A 25,359-nucleotide genomic window follows, 5' to 3' on the forward strand; every position below is an offset into this window, starting at 1 on the left:
AGAATGAGAAGAGGAGAAGAAAAAGAGAAATTGAAAAGAAAGAGAGCAATACTTTTGCTGCCCCTTCACTTATTATTTATACTAAAATAATAGAACAGCATAAAGACAACTATGCCCTTATAGGGCGATAAAATATAAAACAACATATATAACACTCAAAAAACATAATAAAATTTGGACTCACAACTAATGTGGTTCCCACCTCCTATCTAACAACTAACATAAAATATCTACTCAAAAAAACATCATAAAACTAATTAATCTTCAACAGCTACCAATGTTTCTATTAAACTTAAGGCAAGCTTGAACAACACGACTCTTAATAAAATCATAAATGCAATGCTTATGATCCTCATCCTTTAATTCTCTCATATAAAATTAACAAATAAAAACACCTAAATAAAACACAAAATTCGGCTTAAAGTTTAAAAGGAAGAATCGTAATGCAGATCTATAGCTAGTTTTCTGAGGTGCATTACTGGTGCACAATGCTCCATGAGGTTGGCAATTGCAGTCATTCATGTGGGAACTTGGAGGCCTTCGGGATCATTTACAATGGTTCAATGAGCCCATAGGCCTTTTGCAATGGCTTCTGCATTAGAAATTGGCTGAAGAGCACAAGCTCGTAAAACACAATACTGCAGCTGAGAATATAAAGTATACAATTTTTGCATTCAACAAATGAAAATTACATTTTTAGGTAGCATCCAGTAAGAGGGAAGGAAAAACCATCTCTAACAAAGAAAAGAAGCTCAACAAAACACATTCAAGATGGGATAGCACTTACCATCTCTTTCTTCTTTGGTTTATTATATCCAAAAGAATTGTGTCAAATAGTGGTTAGGACATTTGGTCAGGTCAATTACAGCTTATGCCATAAAAAACCGTTAAATTTTATCTTCAGAATCTGAGCTGCAGTGTTGAGTCCATATATATATATCCCCACTCTACCTACCGCAGATGCACACAAATAATAAAGGAAGAAGGGCGATGACCATGATTAGAAGAATTATATCATCCAAGACTAGCAACGCAGGACACAACTGCAAATGCCCTGCAAATTTGAATAAGATGAAAGCCAGTCGCCTGGGTTTGACACTAAGATTTCATTATTGAGCCTGCTGAATAGGAGTAATCCTCTCCCTCCCAAATGTAATTTCCTTCACTTGCATATTATTATTGCCTTATCCTTGGTGACCCAGCTCATCTTTGCATTGGACTAGCTGTGTTCCCATATAGTTCTGCTTGGAAAGGGAACAGTACCCTTATCATGTAGATACTACTCTTTTCCCCCATAGTGGTATACAGGAAAATGCATGTCATTTCTCCCCATTCCACCTCTTTAACTGGTAAATGATTCAGTAGAGGGAGATGCAGCGCTGCGCGGTTCATTTCTATACATCTGCTGCTGTTAGTTAGAGTTTTTCCTTTAGGGTGGGGTGGCATGCCATCAAATTTAAAACTCTGGTATGCCACTTGACCTCGTAGAGTACTCCGATACCAGCTTTGTAAACATTGATGACTTGTCCTCCAACAGTCGGACAGGAGTATCAAATTCAGCAACACGACCTGCAAAAATATCCCCATATTGATAAGCTGTCATGGCATAGAATATATTTTAACAGAATAATACCCATCATAGTGCACAGCTAATCTCAAAATAAATCCTTATATTGTGGACTCAATCATAAGATGCTACCAGAATTTAATATCATATAAAATAACAATGGAGTATCCCATTACAGTATTAACAAAGTCCTAGTGCATCATCGTCAGCCTTTTGTTTTATAATAACCCTGCAATATACACAAATGTTGGTTCAGAGATATTTTGTGCTCACCATCACTGAGGACCAGAACTAGATCACTGTCAATGACAGTTGGGATTCGATGTGCAATAGTGCAGACAGTGCAGTCCTTAAACTCTGTTCGGATAATCTTCTGGATAAGATTATCAGTGGCAGTGTCAACAGAAGCTGTGGCTTCATCAAGAACTAGTATTCGTGCCTGCTTCAGCAAAGCTCGTCCTAATGAAACAAGTTGCCGCTGTCCAACACTCCAGTTATCCCCATTCTCTAATACTGCAATTTTTCATGAAAACACAAGGTGGTAGGTTAGTGCTCCACCATCAAAAGAACTTCTACGTAACATTTTCATGCATGATATATTTGCTTATACATGTGCCCATTATATCAAAATCTGTGGACATACCTGGGGTATCAAGCTTTCCCTTCTTTTGCCGGATTATGTCACCAAGCTGAGATTTATCAAGAGCCTGAGAGAGGAAAACAGAAAACATGAGATTCATCTGGACCAGCATCCTAGTATTGATGTCTAAAGGAAGAATGAGAAAGGTAGCTACTGATTAGAAGAATAAAAAAAGACCAAAATATACACAGTATCAATACTTTACCTGCCACACATCATGATCAGAGTGTTCTTCAAGTGGGTCAAGGTTGCCCCTAATGGTCCCTTCAAACAAGGCTGGATCTTGTGGAATGATACTTAGACGACCACGCAGATCATGAAGACCAATTGTTGAAATATCAATGTTGTCAATGATGATCCTCCCACCTGCTGGTTCAATCAACCGAAAAAGAGCCTGGATCAATGTAGATTTGCCACTTCCAGTACGTCCAACAATACCAATCTTCTTCCCACCAGGAAATGTGCATGTTACTCCATGAAGGACCACAGGAAGACTTTCCTTGTAACGAACCTTTTACAAATAAAACAGTCAGTGGATAATAAACTGGTAGAAACAATTTAAATAAACAAAATTCTGCCTCCAAAAAGATGAAAAATAACTAAAAAATGCATAATGTGTTGTGTGTATATATCATCATCATCAATGCCTTATCCCAACTATATGGGGTCAGAGCTACATGAATCCTGTTTCGCCAATCTGTTCGACTTAAAGCCATATCCACTGTTAAATTATTAATGATTAAATCATTCCCAAACCATAATAGTCTACTCTCTCTCTCTCTCTCTCTCTCATTTTATCACCTATTGGAGCTATTCCTAGGTTCCTATTGATAACTTCATTCTTAATCCTATCCTTTCTAGTTTTTCATTCATCCATCTTAGCATTTGCATTTCTGCCCCATTTATTTTCTGGACATGTTGTTTCTTGACAAAAGTGAAAACTATATAACAAGTTTGTGGTAGTATTAAGAGGTTCACATGTTAATGTATTTTGAAGCAGGAAGAGGACCCAACAGACTCAAAATAGGGCTCAACGAACAAAGATGACAATATATATAAGGCCCCCCACCTGCCACCCCCAGTAACAAGTATTGAGTGAGAAAAAAAAAAAAAAAACAAAAGCTTTGATTTAGTTTCTTTTTTGGAATTATGATGAAAAAAGGGAAGAACAAAGAACCATATTTTCTTATCAAGGTCCAAATACCCATGGCAGACAAGAAATCTCTGTTTCATTAACTGGAGGGTAATAAATGGATAAATTTTAAAGAGTCAAAACATGCTCTAATTTAAGGGGGTATTTGCCAATATGCATGACTTTGACAAGAGCATCCATCTCTACTTGCATTGCTTCCTTCCATTCAGGTATCAAAAGAGCTTTTTGCACTTTTCTGGGTATAGGAATAGTAGAAATAGATGCCAAGTAAGATTTGCAGGATTTTGAGAAACAATTATAGGAAAGGAATTTGGAGATGCAATGGGCAGTGGGTGAGGTGCAACGGCGCTTCCCTTTACGAATAGCAATTAGAAGATCATGGTCATCTGTCAGTGAAGGTTGAGCATCTGTAACAGTGGGATCAACAATGGGAACAGCTGTAGTGTTTGGATTTGGGGCTGTAGAAGATGTTGGAACTGGCCTGGATTGCTGTTGAGTACGAGAATCAACCTGCCTCCACCACTTTCTGTGATACACTCTCAATTCCCTGTAGTTTTGACAACTTTCTTCACAACTCCCCCCAGCAATTGGGACAGGTAAAGGAATTTTTTGGACTAAAACTGAAATCCCTTCCTCACTATTCTCCCCCTGAGGAGAAGCCTTATGATAGTAGGGCATATCCTCAAAGAAGGTGACATCCATGGACACAAAGCGCTTCCCTGAAACTGGCTTATAACAGCAATATCCCTTTTGATTTTGTGCATACCCAAGGAAAATACACTTAGTGGCTTTGGGATCAAACTTAGAGCAATGAGGTCCAAGGATTTGAACAAAACAAGTACACCCAAAAGTTTTGAGGGGAATAGTGAATAGGTCATTATCTGGATATAGAAGACTGAACGGGGTTTGCATGTTTAGGACCTGTGAAGGAACCCTATTAATGAGCTATATGGATGTACGGATTGCATCCCCCCAAAAGCGTATGGGAACGTTGGAGTTGAGCACGATGCTTCTAGCTACCTCTAAAATATGTTTGTTTTTTCTCTCAGCAACCCCGTTTTGCTGAGGTGTGTGAGGACAAGTGCTCTGATGAATGATCCCATGATCAAGGAGATAGGATGCCAAGGGTTTTGCAAAGTATTCATTGGCATTATCAAATCTAAGAATCTTGATCTTGGTTTCAAATTGGGTTAGGATCATCTGATGGAAAGCTTGGGTTAGAGAGGGGACCTCATCTCGAGAGTGCATAAGGTAGACCCATGAAAAATGGGTATAATCATCAACAAATAATAAGTAATATCTGTACCCCCCCCATGGTGGAAGTTTGGTAGGGCCCCCAAACATCGGTATGCACAATCTCAAAAGGAAGGTTGTTTTTTTATTACTTAAAGGAAAAGATGATCTATTGTGTTTTGCAAGTTCACAACTTTCACACTTTAACCCAGACACTTCTACTGACTCAAACAAGTTTAGAAAAAGGCTCTTTAAAGACTCAAAAGATAAATGGCCTAAGCGGTTGTGCCAAAGCATAATCTTACTACAAGACTGAGAAACAAACAATTTCCCTACTTCACTCTACTTCCCCTGTAAATGTTCAAGCAGGTAGACTCCATTCATCTCACGGCCAATCCCAATCACCTTATTCGTTTTTAGATCCTAAAAAACACACCAATCAGGGAAAAAGGTTACTGAATAGTTTTGATTTTTAGTAATACTACTCACTGAAAGTAAGTTAGCACTAAGCTTGGGAACATGCAAACTGAGGATAGAGTGATGGTATCTGATAATCTGATGTCTCCCTTGCCAGAAATCGGTACAAGAGAGCCACCGGCAATAGAAACTTTGTCTCTCTCAGAGGAAAAACAATAGGTGCGAAATAGAGTAGATATGCTGGTCATATGATCTGAAGCACCTGAATCTATTACTCAGAAAGGTCTAGTATTACCTGGGACAGAAGCATGGCAAGAAATAGCTTTTGTACCTATATGAACAAGGACTGAAGTAGGCTGAGCTGGTGTAGGCTATTGAGTTGATGTAGGCTAAGCTAAATTACTAAATTCATTTTCTAGCTGAGTCAGAGCAGCTCGGACTGCAGCTAGGGTATCTAGAGGAGTGCCTCTTGTGCCTAATGAAGTTGTACTATCGGTGTTGACAGCCATATTAGCACTCCCTTTCTTATTTCTGAGTTTTGTTGGAACTATACGAGGGTGCAACTTCCAACAGGTGTCCTTAGTATGTTTAGGTTTTTTGCAGTGTTCACATACTAGATCCTTCTTAGCTTCCTTCTTTTCCTTATCCCCCCCAGATTTGGGTCTAACTGCTGCTAAGGCTGAATTGGAGGGTTGTTGCTGCAACATAACCTTTCTCCTAGTTTCTTCACTTTGCACTAGGAAATAGGCTTGAAAAGTAAACAGAGACCTGCTTCTCTCCTTGCTTCAGATTTTTAACCTTACATTTTAGCTCATAAGCCCTAGCTTAAGGGGCTGAGAGTAGGTTTCCTTCACAACATCCCATATTTCCTTAGTTGTTTTGGCCCACAAGTAGTTTCGGCTTATGTGTGGCTATATAGAGTTGCATAGCCATGTCATCACCAAAAAATTCTCCTGGACCCACCTAGCATAACTAGGGTCCTCCTTGGAGGGTTCCTTCACATCCCCTAGCAAGAAGTTCAATTTTCCTCTACCCCCAATAGCCATCATAGCTGATTGGGCCCATTCAAAGTAGTTTGGTCCATCAAACTCAACAGTTGTAATCTGAAAGGTGTTTTCAGTCATGTTACCTGAACCATCAGTCCCAAAAACACCTTGCCCTTGGTTCTTGTACTCCATTCTAAGTTAGGAGATGATTAAGGAGAAGCTTTAAACTACCATGACAAGAAAAAAACTGTACCTCAAGGCTGATAACAACCGACCTAGGACAATGATTTTGCAGTTAGATAACAGTCAACTACTATCCTGGGATTGATATCAGTCCTGGACTTCAGGTTTTTTTTTCCAAAATCATTCTTGGACTGATTGATATCAGTCCTGAGATTTTCTATCCGTCCCTCTCTAAATGAATAACAAAGTCCTTTTGAATATTAATCTCAAGAAAAGGTACTTACTTTATGAAGAAAAATAGCCAATTTACCTCTTACTGCTGTTGGCCTCAAGAAAGGAAGAAACTTGCCTAGAAAAACTGAAGAATGCCAACTTGTCTCTGCTGTCGGCCTCAAGAAAAAGGAGAAAATTGCCCAAAAAACTGATTGCTACCTTTGGTCTTCAAACTTTATCAATTGACTACTATCAGAACCTTGAATCTTGATCAAAGAACCAAGAGAAAGCTGATCGGCACCTCCAATCTTGATCAAGAATCGATCTTGATCACTCAATTTCTGCCTGATTCTTCCTGATTACAAGAAGCACTCTCCAATCTTAGGACAGCTGCTAAAGCCTTCTTGCAACCTCCAAGAATCAGCCGAAGTAAGGATCTTTCTGAACTTTCAGCCCTAAACAATTCTCATGTGGTCGACTGAATTAAATCCACATGAGAAACCCTAGATCGAATGCTCTAACATCAACTTGGAAGAAGAAGAACTGTTTACTGTATAATTAGAGAAGTAATACAGGTTCGAAGAGAAGAGAAGAGAAAAGAGAGAGAGAGAGAGAGAGAGAGAGAGAGAGAGAGAGAAGAAGAAGAAGAAGAAGAAGAAGAGAGAATAGAGGAGAAAAGAAAGACGGGGTTCGGTGATTGATGATCTGCCGCCCCATAAACTTCTTTATTTATAGCTTTAGGTTCCTTACAAGAATAGGAGAAAAAACATAAAGTCCTAGTCCTACTAAGACAAAAAGAAAAGAGGATAAACATAACATGGATAAGGCCAGCCGGCCCATCTTAAAAGAAATTAGAAACAGCTAGGTGTGGGTATGGAACCCCACACTCGTGGCTAACCAACTATTTCTTCCCAAGAAACACTTCCCAACACAAAACTTGAACTTTAGGTGGAATAGGCTTGCTCCAAATCTTTTTCACCAGGAAGTTCTCCCCCACAGTATTGGAGCTTAATAGAGCGTTAAAGAAGGAAAAACAAGTAAATAATCCATCAGTAGAGGCTGACTAGACTCTAGCATCCTCTTTATTTTGAACCAAAAAATAACAGAGTCAAGCTTGGCTAGTAGCTGAACAAGGGATATTCACAGTCTCTTATGCCTCTTCTAAACCCAAAATCCAACTCAAACCCAACTGGGAAAAGGTCCCTAAAGTTGAGATAGGCTCAAGTTTATAGTTGGAGAGAGTGTAAAGATTAGGGTATTGCTCTTTACAAGGAAACTCACCTAACCAAAGGTCCTCCCAAAACAGAACACTATTCCCACCCACATCAAATCGAGTAAAAGTGAGGAAAACTTGGTACACCTCTTGCTTGGCCATAAAAAAAGATCTCTAATAATTTTCTCTAACTGCTTGGCCACTTTGACTGGAATACGGATGGTGGAGAGGAAAGAGATTGGTAAATTGATCATTGTGATTCCTTTCTCCCAACGATATGTAATTTCTCTTCCATCAATCTAGTTTTTTGTTAAATCTCTCCACAACCAGTTTGCAAAAATTTTCGGTCCTTGGGTTCCCTCCCAAAGGTACACCTAGATAATCTAGAGATCAATCTCTTACATCACACCCCAAAATCTCTGCTAGTTCCTGAACTTCTCCCTCTTCTAAGTTGACCCCTGCCATACAACTTTTCCCTAAATTCACCTTTAGACTAGAGAGGGCCTCAAAGGTGTTTATGAGTTCCTTCAAATTCCTTAGACTATTTTGATTGACACCCTCACAAAATTAGATTATATTGTCTGCAAACTGTAAATGTGTGACCACTACCTCACTCCTCCCTACCCTCCAACCTCGGATCGAATTATCCAAATAAACCTTAATAATCATTTTGCTTAGAACCTCCTGCAATCAAGGTGAACAAAGAAGGGAAGAGTGGATCACCTTGCCTCAACCCTCCTCTATTCAGAAAAATAAAATAAAATAAAATATCTAACAACTCCATTAATCAAAATCAAATAATGCACCATAGAGGCTTTATTCAGGGAGTTGAAGAGAAGAGAATTAGAGGGAGAAGGTAACATAAACAAATTTGAGGAGGCAGGCAATGCAGAAGTGAGGGTTGAGGGAAGTGGGAGAAGGTCAACGGAGAAGAAAGATAGCAAGAGGATTTGGTGGATTTTTCTGGAAAACTTGGATGTAGTGTCAACGACCCAATTGTTATGAAAACATACTTAAGGAAAAAGGGTGAAGGAAAGGCAAGGAAGAGCAAATTGAGTGAAGTTGAAAAATTGAAGATGGACATTGAAGGTGACAAGGAATTTAGTGTGAGAAGGGAAAGGACAAAAGAGAGGAAGTAGGAAGGGGATGGGCAAGAAGTGTATGGAGGGCTAGGGGAATAAACTGGGCAATGGCTCCATCTTGGGGGTCTTCTAGGGTATGGTGGACAGGATGATTGGAACTGAATAACTTGTGAGAAAATTTACAGTATATATAAAGTTAAGGCAAGTGGAGGATGGCTTTCAATGGGTATTAACAAATCTGTATGGTCCGATATAGGGAGAGGAATGACACGTGGGAGGAATTGGGAGATATAAGAGGATTGTAGGGGGGACCCTGGTGTATTGGTGGAGATATTAATGTGATTAGACTCAATGAAGAAACAAGTACTAGGAGACAAAGTATTGCCACAAGTATGATAAGGTTTAATCAATTCAAAAATGTCTTTGAGCTTAAAGAATTGTCTCTCTAACATACTCATTATACCTGGTCTAATCTCCAAGCTAGCCCAATTTGCTCCAAACTAGATAGATTTTTCTTTTTTGTGGATTGGGAGGAGCAATGGGGTGGTCTACTGTCTAGAGCTTTGCCCAGATTAACTTCAAGCCAAGGTTTAAAGTATTGGAAACGTAAGGTGTATCGGAAAGAATTTTAAAAGACATATCGGGATACGCTTTGGATATGTATGAATACGGACGAAAAATCAAGATACGCATAATGTTAAAAAACTCAAATAAATCCTAAAAAGTATATTAATAATGGTAGTTACAAGTTTTATTTGATTGTAAATAAGTTATTTAAAAGTAAAAAAAAAAAACTGTAACTTAATGGTCTATATAAAATTCGAGATATCAAGACACACTTAGTAACTATTGACAAATGATGGAATAACTAAAATGTGAAAAAAAAAAAAAAAAACAAAAATGTATATTGATATACATTAGTTTTAAAATAATCAATATAATTTATCTTAATATTTATTAATACATAAATTTAATAATTAATTCTAACATTTATTGATAAGCATACACTAAGAAAAAGAGAAAATTTACTTAAAAATAAAAATGCATAAGCCTATAGCAAGCAAATGGGCGTGGCTTAGTGGTGAACCTCTAGTTGTTAAAGCCTAATAGCTAAGGTTCGAATTTTGTTATTGCTAAGTTTGTAGTTTTATACTAACAAAACAAATTTAATGAGAAAGAGGGTTATTAATTAACGAAATTAATGAGAAGAATTCCAATTAGGTGCTAAAATTGAAATTCAAATTTAAAACTATGCATTAAGTACAGGAGTAATTAACTAATTAATGAGAGAAATTGCACCTAAATATAGGAGTAAATACAGAATTAATGAGAGATAATTTGACCCTAAATATAATTTAATGAAATTAATGAGAGAGAAGGGGACTTGTATCGGACTATTTCAGAACCGTATTGGCCAATATAGACCGATACATTTGAAAAGGAACGCTACAGATAATTTCTATACGTTCCGTGTATCAGACTTGTACTAGAACAATATGTATCGGCCGATACGGTCCGATACGTTGCAAAATTTTGAACCTTGCTTCAATCCATTGGCCTATCTCTATCTATAAGGAGGATGCATTAGCAAAACAAGGGGTGGGAAGGAATCAATTGTTTTGGGCTCAATTGTAATTGCAAATTGTTTTGTGGAGAGTTAAGAAAGTTTATCTCACCTAATCTTGTAATCATCTTTTTCTATTTTTAATGAAATTCTGTTATTGATAAAAAAATACAATCTTTAATCCACATTCTCTAACGGTCAGTAAGGCCTATTTTTTCTAGAATCCCCAGGAGAAAACTCCAGTCCACTAGATCATATGCCTTGAAAAGTCTGATTTGCAGATCAAACCTTTTCCTCCCAACATTTTCTTCTCTGCCACACATTCATCTGCAACCAAATTTTGATCAATAATTTGTTGTCCCTCCACAAAAGCCCGTTGAAACTGGAAGACCCAACACTTTTTTCTTTTTAAATCGGAAAGAGAGAACCCTAGCTATTATTTTGTAAAGACTCCCCACTAAACCAATAGGTCTAAAATCCTTTGGGATCTTGGTTTCCTTCCTTTTTGGCACCAAGGCTACAAAAGTAGCATTTATACTTGGGGAGATTTTTTTTTTTATAGGAAACGATAACTTTCATTAAATATGAGAATTATAGAATTACAACTGCCACCTTCAAAAAGGTGACCCCTCATAGGATAAGCAAATTATAAGCATGCCCAAAATAATGTCTCCCTATTGACCCCCTTGCTTTGCTAAAACATCAGCCAACCCATTTGTTGTTTTCCTAACCCAGTTAAATTGTGCTCCTAACTCCCGTGTCAAATTCAATATTTCCCTTATATGTTGTCTAAGGGGCCAAGCGCCCAAATTCCTTGTTTGCATCCAGCCTATGACTAATCTTGAATCCCCTTCCACTTCTAACCATTGGAGGCACAACTGTTTAGCCAATCTGAGCCCTTGAAGGAGCGTCATTACTTCTGCTCTTAGTGAGTCACCCACCCCTAAAGGGCCAGAGAAAAGGGTCAAAACTCTTCCTTCCGTATCTCCAACCACACCCCCCATTCCAGAAGGACCAGGGTTTCCCATAGAACTGCCATCAAAGTTCAGTTTCACAGAAAACAGTGAGGGTGGGGTCCACTCCTCATTAACAATAGTAATAGTAGGAGGGATGGAAGAGCCTGCTACTATATTCCAACCTCTAAGCAAGTCATCTGCAAAAAAATCCTTGAAAAGGTCCATAGTTTTCAGCTAATGTGATGCCTTCTACAACTTGAAGTAGTGATTTTTCTTGGCCTTGGAAAATCATGTTATTTCTCTCTTCCCAAACTGCCCACTCAATAGCTGCTCTCGTTGTTCTCCACATCACCCTTTCCCGCTTCTTTGGTTGTCGGAAAAAACTAGAACCAAGCAGCTTCGTCACTCTTGAGGGGGGGTTCCACTTGCAATCAAAGAGGGAAGAGAACCATTCCCAGATATGAGTTGCTAAAGGACAGGATAAAAGTAGATGATTTATCATCTCACCACTATTCAAGCAAAGACTACAAACATGTGGGGATAAGCACCATTTTAGTCACTTTTTTTGAAGCGCATTCAAAGTGTTAATTTTTTAGAGTACCACTTCCCAACAAAAAGCCCTTACCTTCGGGGGTATTGGAGCACACAACACTTCTTTAGCAGGAAAAGAGTGCATTGAAAAATGAGGAAACAGAGAAGCAACCTGATGAAGACTCGACCAAATTCTACTATCGGGACAGGATTGATCCAAGAAAACTGAGCTTAGAAGAGAAAGGAGCTCATCTGCCGAACTCATTTCTGAGTCCCTCAAACCTCTCCTAATCCCAAGAATCCCCAGAAGCATGAATGGAAGAGATGACTTTAAGCTTGTTCAAGGAGAGGGAGTAGATAGCCGGGAATCTGTCCTTTAGAGGGAAGTCCCCAAGCCACATATCCTCCCAAAAGAGAACTTTATTACCTGAACAAGATGTTTCCTTTTTTGTGAAATTCATTAAAGACTTCCAAAAGACCATCTTTTAAAATCTTCCAAAAGTCTTGGTAAAAAGTCATAAAAAAACCATCCAATCCAAGGGCCTTAGATCTCTCCATTGAAAACATAGCCTCTCTGATTTCCTCAAGACTAAAGATATTCTCCAAGGCTAAAGTTTGAATAATATCCACTCTTTCCCAATCCAATTCAGGGAGATCTGAACTTCTTCCTCCCTAAATTAGCAAAAATGCCCTTAAAGTGATACAGAAAGGCCTTAATGATTTCCTCTTCCCTTCTTAACTCTTGTCTGTCCACTTCTAAGCTGGTTATGAGATTTTTCCTTTTTCTTCTGTTATCCAAGGAGTGAAAAAACTTTGTATTACCATCCCCCTCCATCAACCACTTACTCCTAGATTTTTGCCTCCAAGAAATTTCCTCTTTCCACGTTAACTTTTCCAGCTCTACCTTTACACTCCACCTCTCCTCTATTTCCTCTCTGGGCTTCTTTCTTGTCTAGTTCCTCAATACTAGCTAAGATCCTCTCCTTCACTTCCTCCAGCCTGCCAAAATGTTCCCTGTTCCAGATTTTAATTTGGGGTTTTTTCTTCTGCCTGTCTGGAAAACAAGTGTAGAACCCAATACATCTCCCTCGGATCTTTTCTTTCTGGTCATTGCTCCATGGTAGCAAGAAGACAAAAATTCTCTTGGAGTAGTTCTGTTTGTGGTAGCATGAGGAATTTGGAAGGAAAAGAAATAGAAGAATCTTTAATGGAAGACATAAGGGTTATGAAAGGCCAAGATTGGAGATATGAAAAACAGTTGACTGGTATTTTGTACATCCTGAATTGAAAACATGCAAAAATTTTCTTTTTGACCCAGGCTTTGGTCTACTATTGAAATGTCAACAGAAGTACTGTAATTATATTGAGAGTAGAGGATCTCTGTATTTTGTTTCTTTTGTTTTGGATGTAACTCCTGGATTAAGATGTCATCTCATCACCCATTCCTCCCTTGTATTTTCTTTTCTTATTTAATAAGGTTTCTTTCTATTTACTACCAAAAAAAAAATACTTATGAGCCAATGGGAGAGTATGCATAGCCTCTAAACATCACAAAAGAAGCCTTTTTGCTATAAAAGATGTGCTCCTTCCTTTCTCCCATGTTTCTCACATGGCCACATGTGATTTTTTCCAAAACAACCTACTCCTTAACTCAAAGCTGCATGATTTTGTTTGACAAAGCATACAAACAGGAGTTACCTATTTGAAACCCACTGACCAACCAACCCATCAAGAAGTAACAGTCTCTTGACATTTCAATGGTGAACAAGATAGGTGGCTGATTCCCCATCACCCAAAGACATTTATGTGGAGAGAGATAAGAGTGCCTATTGAAGATCCAAGAAATCTTGTACAGATAGAGGTATTGCGTAAGGGAATATAACTAAACTTCATATTTGCTTCACCCCAAAACTTAGGTTTCAGAGTAGGGGTGATCATTTGTAGCCTGGCGTGGCCCACAATAGCCCTAATGGCCCAGCCCATAGGTGCCTGGCCTGACCCACAAATATTGATATATAAAATATATATGGATATATATGCGTTATTTTATTATATAAAATGTAGCATAAAATATAGATATTATATATGTCATATATTATATATTTAATGTTTTACATTATATATATATATATATATATATATATATATATATATATATATAATATTTTTACATTTAAAACATAGGCATGGAACTGGGTCCATCCCAGTCTGGGCCTGGGCTATAGTTTTAGCCCTAGGTGCTAAGCCGAGCCCATGATCACCCCTCTTTCAAAGCATACTTCAGAAAATCAATGTATTAATATATCTGATTTAGTAGAATTTTGGATTTTCTTAATATATCCTTTTTGGCACAAAGAAATATTTAGTTGGAGTGAATCAGATTTTTGCAACTTCCATAATGATCCGTATCATAAATTAAAGGGAAAAACTAAGTGCATACCTTCAGATCAATCAATTCAATTGTTCCATTTTCTGGCCAGGAGGATGGAGGGCGAGAGTTCTCAATAATAGTTGGAGCTTCGCTTGGGATTTGGCAGTACTGATGAATACGTTCAATAGAAATAATTTTATTTTCAAGCTTGCAAAAGCTCAGTATCCAACGTGATAATCTTGCATTCAAATTAAGGCCATATGTCACAGCAAGACCAGCCATACCTTTATAGGAGAAGTGGCAGCAGTTAATAAATGCAATAAAAACTGATCTAAGCGAGTGCTAAACTAGAGTATATATATCTTTCATTGTACGCCAAGTACATCATCTGATTTTTCTACCAATTATTTGGGGTTCAGTAAATGAATCACTCTTTCATTGTATATGGAACATATGCAAAGGAATGAATTATATAATTTTCTTAGATGCATTTCAAGTAATCATATTTGGAACTTATAGTTTTAGGATACAACTTGGGCAGGTTCAGGTTGAGCATTTCTTAACTTTTTAAAGGGGCTTAACAAGAGAGCCTGGACCCAATGCAGTCAAAATTCTACAAATCAGGTAAGGTACCCTATTTGCAACCTATAGGATTTCAGTAGTACTTTGTGCAGCCTAATCATGCAGAACTTTTTCATGAGGAGAAGCAAACATCAAATACTAAGATAAGGTAATAAAATACTACGTACTTGGATCAATACTTCCATGTGGGAAGCCCACAAGAAGAGTCATGCAAAATGCAAATACGAAAGTTGAAAGTAATTCCATGCGCAAGCAGAGCCACTCAATGGCTGAGAGGCTGCAGAAGAAGGGGCGATTAAAGCAATCAAGAAGATATAAGTTCCTCTTCATGAATCGCTTTTCTTGCCCAAAACCCCTAATTGTTGCTGCTCCAGCAATTGACTCCCCAAAAAGATGGATTATTGGAGATTTCTGAATGCTTACAATGCGAACAAGTTCCCTTGATGAAGCCAAATAGTATTTCTGCATTCACAAAAAGAAGCTTAAACAAATATATCCTACTATAAAGTGATGAAATAAAATAATTTCAACTTTAAATTTGGGTTACCAGGTGACTATGTAATGTTCAAGTAAAAAGAAGCTCCAACCATGAGGGAAACTCTAGAACAGTGATGTAAAATTTTTATTGGTATTTTAAACATGTCTAACCTTTCCCAGTCTTTACTCAGGTCACGTGTCTTAAAGGACAAAACCATTTTGAATTGTGTGATAATTGCAATGGTTTCTTTATCTTTTCACTAGGAATTTGCCCAGTTTATCAAAAAGGAAATGTGCACAAATCACTCCCCACCAAAAGGTCTTGTTCTCTAGCATCTCTCTCTCTCTCTCTCTCTCTCTCTCTCTCTCTCTCTCTCTCTCTATATATATATATATATATATATATATATATATATACTTATACTTGTTGAAACAATTGATCTGAAGAAAAAGGAAAAGAAGGAAAATTTGTTGAAATAAATAACTATATTCTCCTAAATGAAACCTACATTATTTTCCATACAGCCAAAAGCACAAAGAGTTTCAAATTCTACAATCAATAAAATTAATATTTTTTTTTTGATAGTCAAAGCCTTCATTCCAAATTTTGGGCCCTGCTGTAAAAATCAATTCATAGTCCACTAATTCCTCTTTTTTTTATAAACAGTCCACTAATTCCTCTCTATTTAGGGATGCATTTTCTGTTAAATAATAAGAGGTCTACAAACTGTCCTGTCCATTTTGAAGTTTGAACACATTACTTTGTCATTCTTTATAACTTGTGACTTGAACTAAAGTTTTACACCATGATCAGTCATTGGTACAAATTATACATGATAAACCATGCCTCTGGATTTTCCTATGTTGTCACCAATTGGTCTGACCCTTAAGTTATATTCATTCATTTCAAGGTCTACCCTTTCCTGCTACTAATTCTTTCAACACAAATCCAAACTTATGCACATGCACAAGTAGGAGTTGAATTGCTGGATATCTGCCCTACCAGAAAACTAAAAGTTCAACAAGCAAATATAATGATAGCTTTTTTACGCTCCCACAGTTCAGTTAATTATCTTTCTAATGCAGAACTGCAGAACCAAGTCAAAATGGACGGTATGCTATGCAGTATATGAATGATTCAGTTAGGTTCACAAAGAAGAACTAAGGGGCAGATAAATTTAGATAACCTGCATCCACAGGCAAGCAATGGCCATTGGGACAACAAGAAGCAAGACTTCCCAGGTAACTTGAGTCATCACACCAACTATACCAAGAAGCTGAATTGTTGTTGCTGCAAACCCACCAAGTCTGAAGGGAATATCAAGATCCACAACACTTTGATCCACAGATACCTGGTAATTGACAAATGATTAATCACAATAAAAAAGCAAGAATTATATACACTGTCATAATCTTCCAAGGGATTTTCAGCACAAGGATATATTTTCCAGTTATAACTTACACGATTCAAAATCCGTCCAGCTGGGGTAGAGTCAAAGAAAGACATTGGTGCCAGAAAGATGGTTCTAAGCATCTTTGTAAAAAATTTCTGTGCAGCTTCCAGACCAAATGTAGCAACTAAAACTGCTCTAACAAACACAAACCATGAGCTCCCAAAAGCAAGGGCCATATAAACAACAAGAAGGACCATACTGCTTGTCCTGGGTTGGGCCCCTTTAGTTTGTGGATTCGCCCAGGCCATCCACCAGCTGCTGGCTATCTGAAGCACCTGAAATGATGTCTGTGCAAGAATAATGAGTGGTATTAGTAAGCCTTTATATGCTGCACCCATATATGATAAATACACCTTCATGCTGACTTTTCCTCTTTCTCGTTCCTCTTCCTGAACTAGCTGCTTTTTTCTTGAGCGTTTTATCTTCTTCTTTTCTTTAATTGCTTTCCGTTCTGAAGCTGATTCGTTTTCTGTTGCTACCCTATCCAGACTGTCAATATTATTTACAGTTGAGTTGCACTTTTTAGTAAACATTATAGAACCATCACCAGGAACATTTTCATCTGAATCATCAGATGAGCGCATGGGGATATCCAGAGCTTCAATTGCTTCATGATGAGCTGAAACCAATGTGTTGAAATCAGTTCCAGATTGCAAAAGATCTTCATATTTTCCTGCCTGTATGATGCGTCCCTCCTTAAGGACCTAAAAAATGGAGGACCAAGTTCATGAAGTGAGTGGGAAATGTGTGTTTGGTAGCTTATGCTCTTAGAAGTGTTCTAACCTTAACGTTCATTCAGTTAAAAAAACAAGGAAATAAATTGTGCATTAACACAGAAACACTCATGATATAGAGTTCAATAACCTAGGGGAAACAGCTTTTATTATACATGTAAATAATTATTAATACTAGCGGGGGGGATGCCTAAAACAGTTTTCAATTTCTTTACTTGAGATATCAATGAAAGCTTAACTTGAGCACAACAAGTACAACCTCAACTGCAACAGTCTTTGATATTATAGAAAATCATTGAAACAAGAAGTGAGAAGACATCATACCAGTATCAGATCTGCAGCTGGCAGAAACTCAACTTGATGAGTGACAAATATCACAGTCTTAGTTGCCAATGCTGTCAATATATATTCCTGCAATGTTATATTATATATTATAGCCAAAACCATGTATTTAAAAAAAAAAAAAAAAAAAAAAAAGAAGAAAATTTATGTCTTTCATGTACTTGCTCAAAATCTCTGAAAGCATGGTGCTTCAGAGCAAGAGTTCAAGAATCAGTAATATGTTTCACCTTAAATAATTCTGATCCTGTTTGTGCATCAACAGCACTGAACGGATCATCAAGTAAGTAAATGTCTGCATCTTGATATAGAGCCCTGGCAAGTTGTACCCTTTGCTTCTGGCCTCCACTGAGATTTATGCCTCTATCACCAATAATTGTCTGGTCACCATGTGAGAAGAGTTCCAAATCCTTTTTCAATGAGCAAGCATGGATAACACTCTTGTACTTTATCTTATCCATTGGGCTACCAAACAGAATGTTTTCTTCTATATTTCCTGACTGTATCCAAGCTGACTGAGAAACATAAGCTGCAGATCCACATACTCTAACCTAGAACCATCCAAGAAATGTAAAAAAGAAAATGTTTTATTGTTTGTTAACAGACAAAGAAGGATAAATCACAAAAAAAAAACATATAAAAAATTCATGATAAGTGAAACAAAGTAGTTTGATTTAGTTTACTTACTTCACCAGAGACTTTAGGTATTTCCCCAAGGATGCAGGAGAGGAAACTTGATTTTCCAGCACCAACCATACCACAAACAGCCACACGCATCCCCTTCTCCACTCTCATCTGTATTCCTGACAATGTTGGCCTTGGGGAAGACGGGTCCCAGCAGAACTCACCATCTTTTATCACTATGGCAATGTTTGTGAGGCCTCTAGGGATAACAATGGTGGCATCTTGCTGTAACTCTTCCTCCTGAAAGAATCCAACAATTCGATCCAGAGAGACCTTAGTTTGAGCCATCATTGAGACCAAGTCTGGAAAATTCCTAAGTGGTTCTTGCAGGATCCTGAAAGTGGCCAGAGCAGAGAGAACACCTCCTGCTGTGAGCTGATGACCCAAAAGTATAGAAGTACCAAAAGTGACAACTGAGACAAAAATGGGAGAGCCCCAGAAGATGAATGTAATAAAAGCCTGTGAATAGAGGGCTTTTTGAAGCCACTTGAATTCCACATGCCGCATCTCCTCCAGCTTCACCCGGTACCTGTCCTCCCATGCTTGCAACTTGAGAATCCTCATGTTTCTTAGACACTCTGAGGTCTTCCTCATTCTTTCATCCTTGGATCCCATTAGGTTGTCTTGGTAATCTTCTTGCATCTTTGCTAGAGGGACAGTAATAATAATGGAGACAATGGTGGCTACTAGTGTTGCAACTGAAGCAATTCCCACATTTCTATAGAGAATTGCTAGAGCAAGAATTATTTGTAGAGGGAGCATCCAAATGTCATGAAGATACCATGAGTAATCTCCCACTCGTTGCACATCAACTGCCATGTAATTTACAATTTCACCACTGGTGTGGCTCTGTCTGGCCAAGCTTGAAAGCCTGAGCCCCTTCCGATACACCATAGCAGTTAGAGCTGATCTCACATGCATACCCAAAATGTCTACCCCCAAGTACCACTGCCGGGTGGTTATAGTTTCCACCATCTTGGCAGTGAAGAAAACTGCTGCAAGAACATAACCTTCATTCGGATAAGTCTCATTCCCTCCTAAGTAGTCCACAAAGTAGCTAATCAGATAAGGACCCACATACGAAACTAGTGTATTCAAGCCGGCAAAGATGGCATTGCAGGCTGCCTCCTTCCAGAATGATTTCAGAATTGCCCAAGCCAATGATGGCTGCTTTGCAGGATCATCTGCCTTTAATTTCTCCCAATTTGAGTTCAAAGCCTTGTAACTAGTCTTGGCCCGATCTTTTGGTGCTAGAAGAGGGATGTCCTTGAGCTCTAGTGGTCTTTTTGCACCAACAGACAGAAGAGAATTCAGCCAGGAAAGTGTGAGCAGGCTAAATAGCCCAGCTTCACTATAAGGAGTCACCTTAAGACAACCTGCTTCTTCTTCTTCAAGCAGCAATGGCTCTTGAAAATTGGGGTTTCTACAAATTTGTATTCCCGAAACACCCCGGAATGCAATGCAACAGAGGAATGCAAGAGCAGGGGTGGAAGCAAAATTCGCCACAACATGTGACTTTAAACGTCCCCACCCTTCTACAAGCAATCCCCTGCCATCAACGTACAGAGTACACAGACAGATTAGAAATGAAACAGACCACCATACCCGTAGCAAAGATGGGAATTTTTCTAAAGGTTTGAATTTACAGTGAAAAGCCAAAAGGCTCAGAACAAACCAAGCTAAACCTTGAGCTACAGGCAAGCAAAGAAGGGACCAGTCCCTCCTCTTTTCATATGCCCCATCTCTAATAAGGCCAACGGCATCAAACCCTAAAAGCAATACTTGCAGACAGAGAACGTAGAAACAACAGAAAACCGAAACCTTAAATCCCGCACCAATCTTTACATTGGCAATTACATCTTCACTGTGGAGAACTGGAAAAGAATTCCCATTCGACGAGTCCTCCTTAGTGACCGGTATCCGACGACCAATACAAGCGACCAGCCGCTTTGCTGACGCGAAAGAAAGAAAGAGAATGAGAAGTGCTAGGTGGATCAAAACAGATAGTCGTTCCAACAAAGGCAAATCCTTAAAACCTCCCAAAATTGTATTCATGGCTGGAGATTCCGTCGGCGGAGAAGACGAGAGTCCATTGAAGAGCAAGTTGGTTATATCCATTAGCGTCATTGATCCTCTCATGAGAAATACGATTGAAAATTCGGAGTTAGTATCGTGTCTTAAGATTTAAGCAGAGCAGAGAGAGGACCATGAGCATTTCACCGTCATCTGCGTTGGTAGGTGCTATATGAAATATCTGAAAATGGAACAAGTCGCAGCGAGAAACAAATGAATTGTTTGGAGAGAGAATCTGTGACACGTTGCACATGAAAACAAATTGATATTTATCAACAAACAAAGCACGAAAAACGAAAGCCACAGAGAGAACCCATAGAGAAAACCCCTTGTTTTCTCTGTGCTTTATCGCAACACATCATCACGTACAGGCAGACCATTAAAATTAAAAAACTAAAGGAAACCCAGAAAAGAGAAGATAAACCAAAACTATGACCTGGGTATGTGCCGTGGCAACTCTTTTTTCTTGTAGGAGCAGATTCTCAGAAAGACAATAGAACAAATCTCCGATCAATTCAAGTTAGTCATTAGACAGAAAAAATGAGGGAAAGAGGAAAACCAGATCTTGCTTTCTAATTCACTGCTATCAAACCTTGCTCTTGCTTCCTTATCAAGTGGTAAGTCATAAAATCCTCATACAATAAATGCTGTTCTACTTTGACGATTCAAGTCCAGAAATTTCTGTCTCCTAGTATATATAGAGATGAACCAGTCATCATTTATCAGTTGTGATTGTGAGGTTTGTTTGTTTGCTTGTTGCTTAGGAGACAGATATTATAAGGGTAGCATTAATAAGTGAAAGAGTGGAAGTGATAAATCACTTAAATTGCAGTTGGTGCATGGAGGAGGGGTATCTGTAATTTTTTATTAATTACAAATGAGATGAGACGATATGAGAATGACTCTGCACTCGAATTGGTATTTGAGCTGAGTTTGTGAGGTAGTGGATTCTGATGTGACTGTGAAAGCATTGTTGGTAATTTTTTTTGCTTACTCTTGTATTATTTTATTTTATTTATCTTTCTCCATTTTTATATACACTCGATAGATAGATACCATCGTACCATGGTGGGCTCTGTTTTTTTTTTTATCATATGTACATGGGAAAGAGACCAAAATTATTTCCTTATGAGGTTTCTTAGGGTGACTTTCCTATTTGTCACCCCCTCATGGATTACTTTATTATCTTTTATGGTAAAGTGGATTTTAGCTCTGTACATTTGTTAGGATGCCCTCATCATAGAAAATCCATTGTCAATACCTCTCCCATAGAGATGATTGGGACCCACAGTTGAGTTGGTGTTACCTAACAGATGACCTGGCAAAGAAAGCAACACCAGGTGATGCATAACCATGAATTTCTAAAATATTTTTATTATTTTTCAGAAAAAAATATTCCTTAACACCATTAAAGCCAAAATCGAACCAATCGCAATTTCGCAACTGCGGGTTATATTATACTAAGGCCTCGTTTGTTTTCAATATTAATGGGTTCCTAGAAAAGAACAATTCTTGAATGGTTAATTTACCTAGAAAGTAATATTCTCCTTGTATTTGGATAAACATAGTTTTTTAGATAAATTGATTATTTTATATTTTTTATCTGAGGAATAAAACAACATTGATAAGTGTTTTTATTCAGATAAATATTTCCCATATAATACTTGCTTAGTTCATTTACCCAGATAAATCATTTATCAAATTTGGCCTAAATTAACAAACAATGGTGGTTCAGTTGATGAATTTTTTATCCATAGACTTGGATTGCCATCAGGTTCGTTGTTAGCCCATCCAAACTCCGATGGATTAACCCTCTTAACTTGTATGGTTCCATGAAGCCGAAAATAAATAAATACAAATAACAGAGTGATTGGTTATATAGGTTTGGCTTTATCATAATTCATAAAGCTGTTTTTTTTTTTTTTTTTTTTTTCTGTGGCTGCAATCCGCAATAGTGTATTTTCCTAAAGTATTTTTCATTGTCAGATAAATCTTAATTTTTTAAAAAACATTATCAAATGAAACTAATGTTTGTTTTTTGTCCACATTAAGAGGTAGGGTCCAGCCAATGGTGAGTCCTCATCCTTACATGAAAATGTGGCAAATTCAAGATGGCCCTCAAATCATAGCACACACACATATAGAAGACCTTTGTGGGATGACATTACGGCAGTCTCAAACAGAGTGCTCCTTGACCATTGTTACGTTTTTATTTTGACAATTGACATTGGTTGCACTTTAGGGCCGTTTAGTAAGTTTTTTTGAGAAGATTTTTTGATATCTCTAATAGTCAAAAGATATATTGAGCTTTTATATTAAGATTGGTTTAGTTAAGACATGTCTTTTCATGCATCTTGACAAATAGAAAAAATACAAAAACTCTATTTGAAATTTTCTAAAAATCGCTCATTTTAAGTTTTTCATGTCTTTTCGATTTATTGATTTTTGGTGGCTAAATCTACTGTCAACCAAATGGGAAAATACTAAATTGCAACCTACCAAACTTGTAAATAACCAATAGACCACACGGAAAGACGTACAATTTGTGACATGAGTCCAAGTATAGAAACTCTAAGTCATACTGGCCAAAATGAGTACAAAGATGAAAAATGTTCTAGGCATGTTCACAGGATTCTCCTCCTTGGCTTTTATTATTGGCTTAAAGATTAGTCCAGTGATCAGTCTAATTAATAAAGAATGAAAGTGATTAATAAAACATATCTCCTAATAATGTAATAGGTTCCCTGGAATGCAGTGAATCAGGGCCCAGGGGATTGGTGGTTGGGATTGTAATTGTGAGGGTCTGGACCACTTGATGGGTGAGGTGGGAATGGTGGCTCATAAGTCATAAAGCAGTTTGATCCTAGCGAGGGTTAGGTTGGATCTATCTTTAACTTATATTGATTTACATACAGCCAAATCTATTGACCATCTATTATTTTGACTTTTGACCGGGGACTTTATGATTCAGTCCCACCCTAGGAAATCCTAGCTCCACTTAGGGTGGACTGAATTCTGCATTGATGCCAAATTTACTGGCAAGATGTGGTTTATAGGGGGCTATTAGTAGACTAGAAGGGGGCTGCAAAAAAGATTTTTGGGGGGAAGTACAGTCCAAAAATCCCTAATAAAAATGGGAATGGTAATCATCCCAACCATCAAAATTCCCTAATTTTAATTTCCAAAATTATTCCTCATTATTATTTCTATTTGTTTTATAGTTGTTTAAAAGCCAATTAGTTTGTCTTGAATACTCTGATTTGTATTTCCAAAATTACCCTTACTATTTATTATATCATTTATATGCTTTACTCCAATGCTTATTAATTTATTTTCTTAAAAACTAACAATAAGGGGTGATTGTAGAGGTGCAAATTGGGTTGTGCTGCCCGTGACCCGTCACAATCCACCACGATTTTGAGCTGGCCCGACCCAGCATGGCACGATGATCGAGTGGGTTATGCTGCCTATAACCCGCATGTCGGCATGGCCCAGCCCACATCACCCAGCAGATATATATATATATATATATATATATATATATATATATATATATATATATATATATATATCAAAATTTATATAAAACAAAATTTTAAGATCTTTTTTAATTTTTTGTATATATTTTGTAATTTATGTTAAAATTTTCATTATTTTTTCAAAATTTTTAAAAAACATGACTTGGCCCGGTCTACAGCTCAGCCCACGGTACGGCATGGCATGGGCTCAGATCGTGGGTCGTGCCGGGCTGACCCCCCAAAATATCCTAGGGGAGGGAAGCATGGCCCGACTCGGCCATCGGGCCAACACAGCACAGCCTGCACTTTTCATAGGCCACATGCGGATCGTGTTGTGTCGGTCGAGCATGGCTCGATTTACACCTCTATGTGATTGATTGGAAAAATGTGAACAGAAATAATGTAAGTTTTTAAACACTCGAAACTAATGGAATTCCAAGTGTTTTTGCTCTTCATTTTTTATCATATTCAGTCTTTTGCCTTTCATCTTAAGAAGTTTTGACAGCAATATATGTCAAAATCGTACTCAATATCATCTTTATCATAATTGCAAAGTTCTATTATCTCTTTCACTCTTTTAAGTTATGAAAATGCTAGGAGTTTTGGTTTCACATCATGCTTTAGTTTAAAATTGAGTTTCTTTGATAATTATTTTTGTTTAATTAATTTTAAATAGTTAGGGTTTTGGTTTAATAAGTTTAGATTTATAAGTTTCAAGCACTTTTCATCTTTGGGTTTAATTCAGTGTTTAATCCTATGTCTTTAGTAGGCTTACATTTGCCCAAATCAATTTTGTATTTGTAATTTTTAAGCATTTTTCTGGTGTTTTGTAATTTGTTAGTTCTTACATACCTAATTCTCTTAACCATCAACCAAAAACACCCTAAATATACCAAAACTTTGTGTTTGTTCTACATGAAGGTCAAAGTTGTTTGCTTTCAACATCCTGCATTTGCATCTAAGGTTTGGTTTTGGCATCCTCTAGGTTTGGTTTCAATATCCTGCATTGGAAAGTTGAGAGCAAATCCCCTTGCTACTAGGCTCTTTAGCTGAAATTAATCTATGCCACACCATTTCAACTAAGGTCAATCCTTGGATTTTAATTTATGACTGGCTTAAAGCATTATGGTTGGTTCAACAACCCTTTAAGCCATTGTGCTAATATTGCTATATGGAGCTTTTTGCATACTTATATATGCACACATTACATTTTATGTCAAATGGAATCATTGATCATGTTTTAAGTCAGTTTTGTTTTCTTAATATTACCACTCACACTCAATTAGGATGAAGTAATTGAAGTATGATTTCATTTTGGAACAATCAAACAGATTGGCATTAACATAAGCAATGAAGAATAAAAAAAGTGGTTACACCCAACTTGGTTAA

At 37.5% G+C, this 25,359-nt stretch overlaps 1 protein-coding gene across 2 annotated transcripts; it reads right to left on the minus strand.

The window, feature by feature from the left end:
• Positions 1–645: 645 nt before the first annotated feature.
• LOC148865123 (ABC transporter C family member 5-like) lies at positions 646–21,203 on the minus strand. Of its 2 annotated transcripts, none has more exons than XM_088980800.1 (12): positions 20,889–21,203; positions 18,383–20,633; positions 17,926–18,246; positions 17,681–17,767; positions 16,631–17,326; positions 16,356–16,520; positions 14,859–15,153; positions 14,179–14,393; positions 2,413–2,718; positions 2,211–2,274; positions 1,841–2,080; positions 646–1,569 (listed from the first exon to the last, which is right to left on the minus strand). In XM_088980800.1, exons 2-12 carry the CDS (start codon positions 20,516–20,518, stop codon positions 1,457–1,459), a joined length of 4,638 nt encoding a protein of 1,545 aa, XP_088836926.1. In that variant the 5' UTR covers positions 20,519–20,633; positions 20,889–21,203; the 3' UTR covers positions 646–1,456. The 2 variants fall into 2 exon arrangements, with proteins under 2 accessions (XP_088836926.1, XP_088836925.1); XM_088980799.1 differs by having other exon boundaries at positions 18,383–20,687.
• Positions 21,204–25,359: the final 4,156 nt, after the last annotated feature.

This window comes from Nelumbo lutea, chromosome 3 (genome assembly GCF_056320005.1).
Source record: "Nelumbo lutea isolate HS-2025 chromosome 3, American lotus-T2T, whole genome shotgun sequence".
Classification (NCBI taxonomy): Eukaryota; Viridiplantae; Streptophyta; class Magnoliopsida; order Proteales; family Nelumbonaceae; genus Nelumbo; species Nelumbo lutea.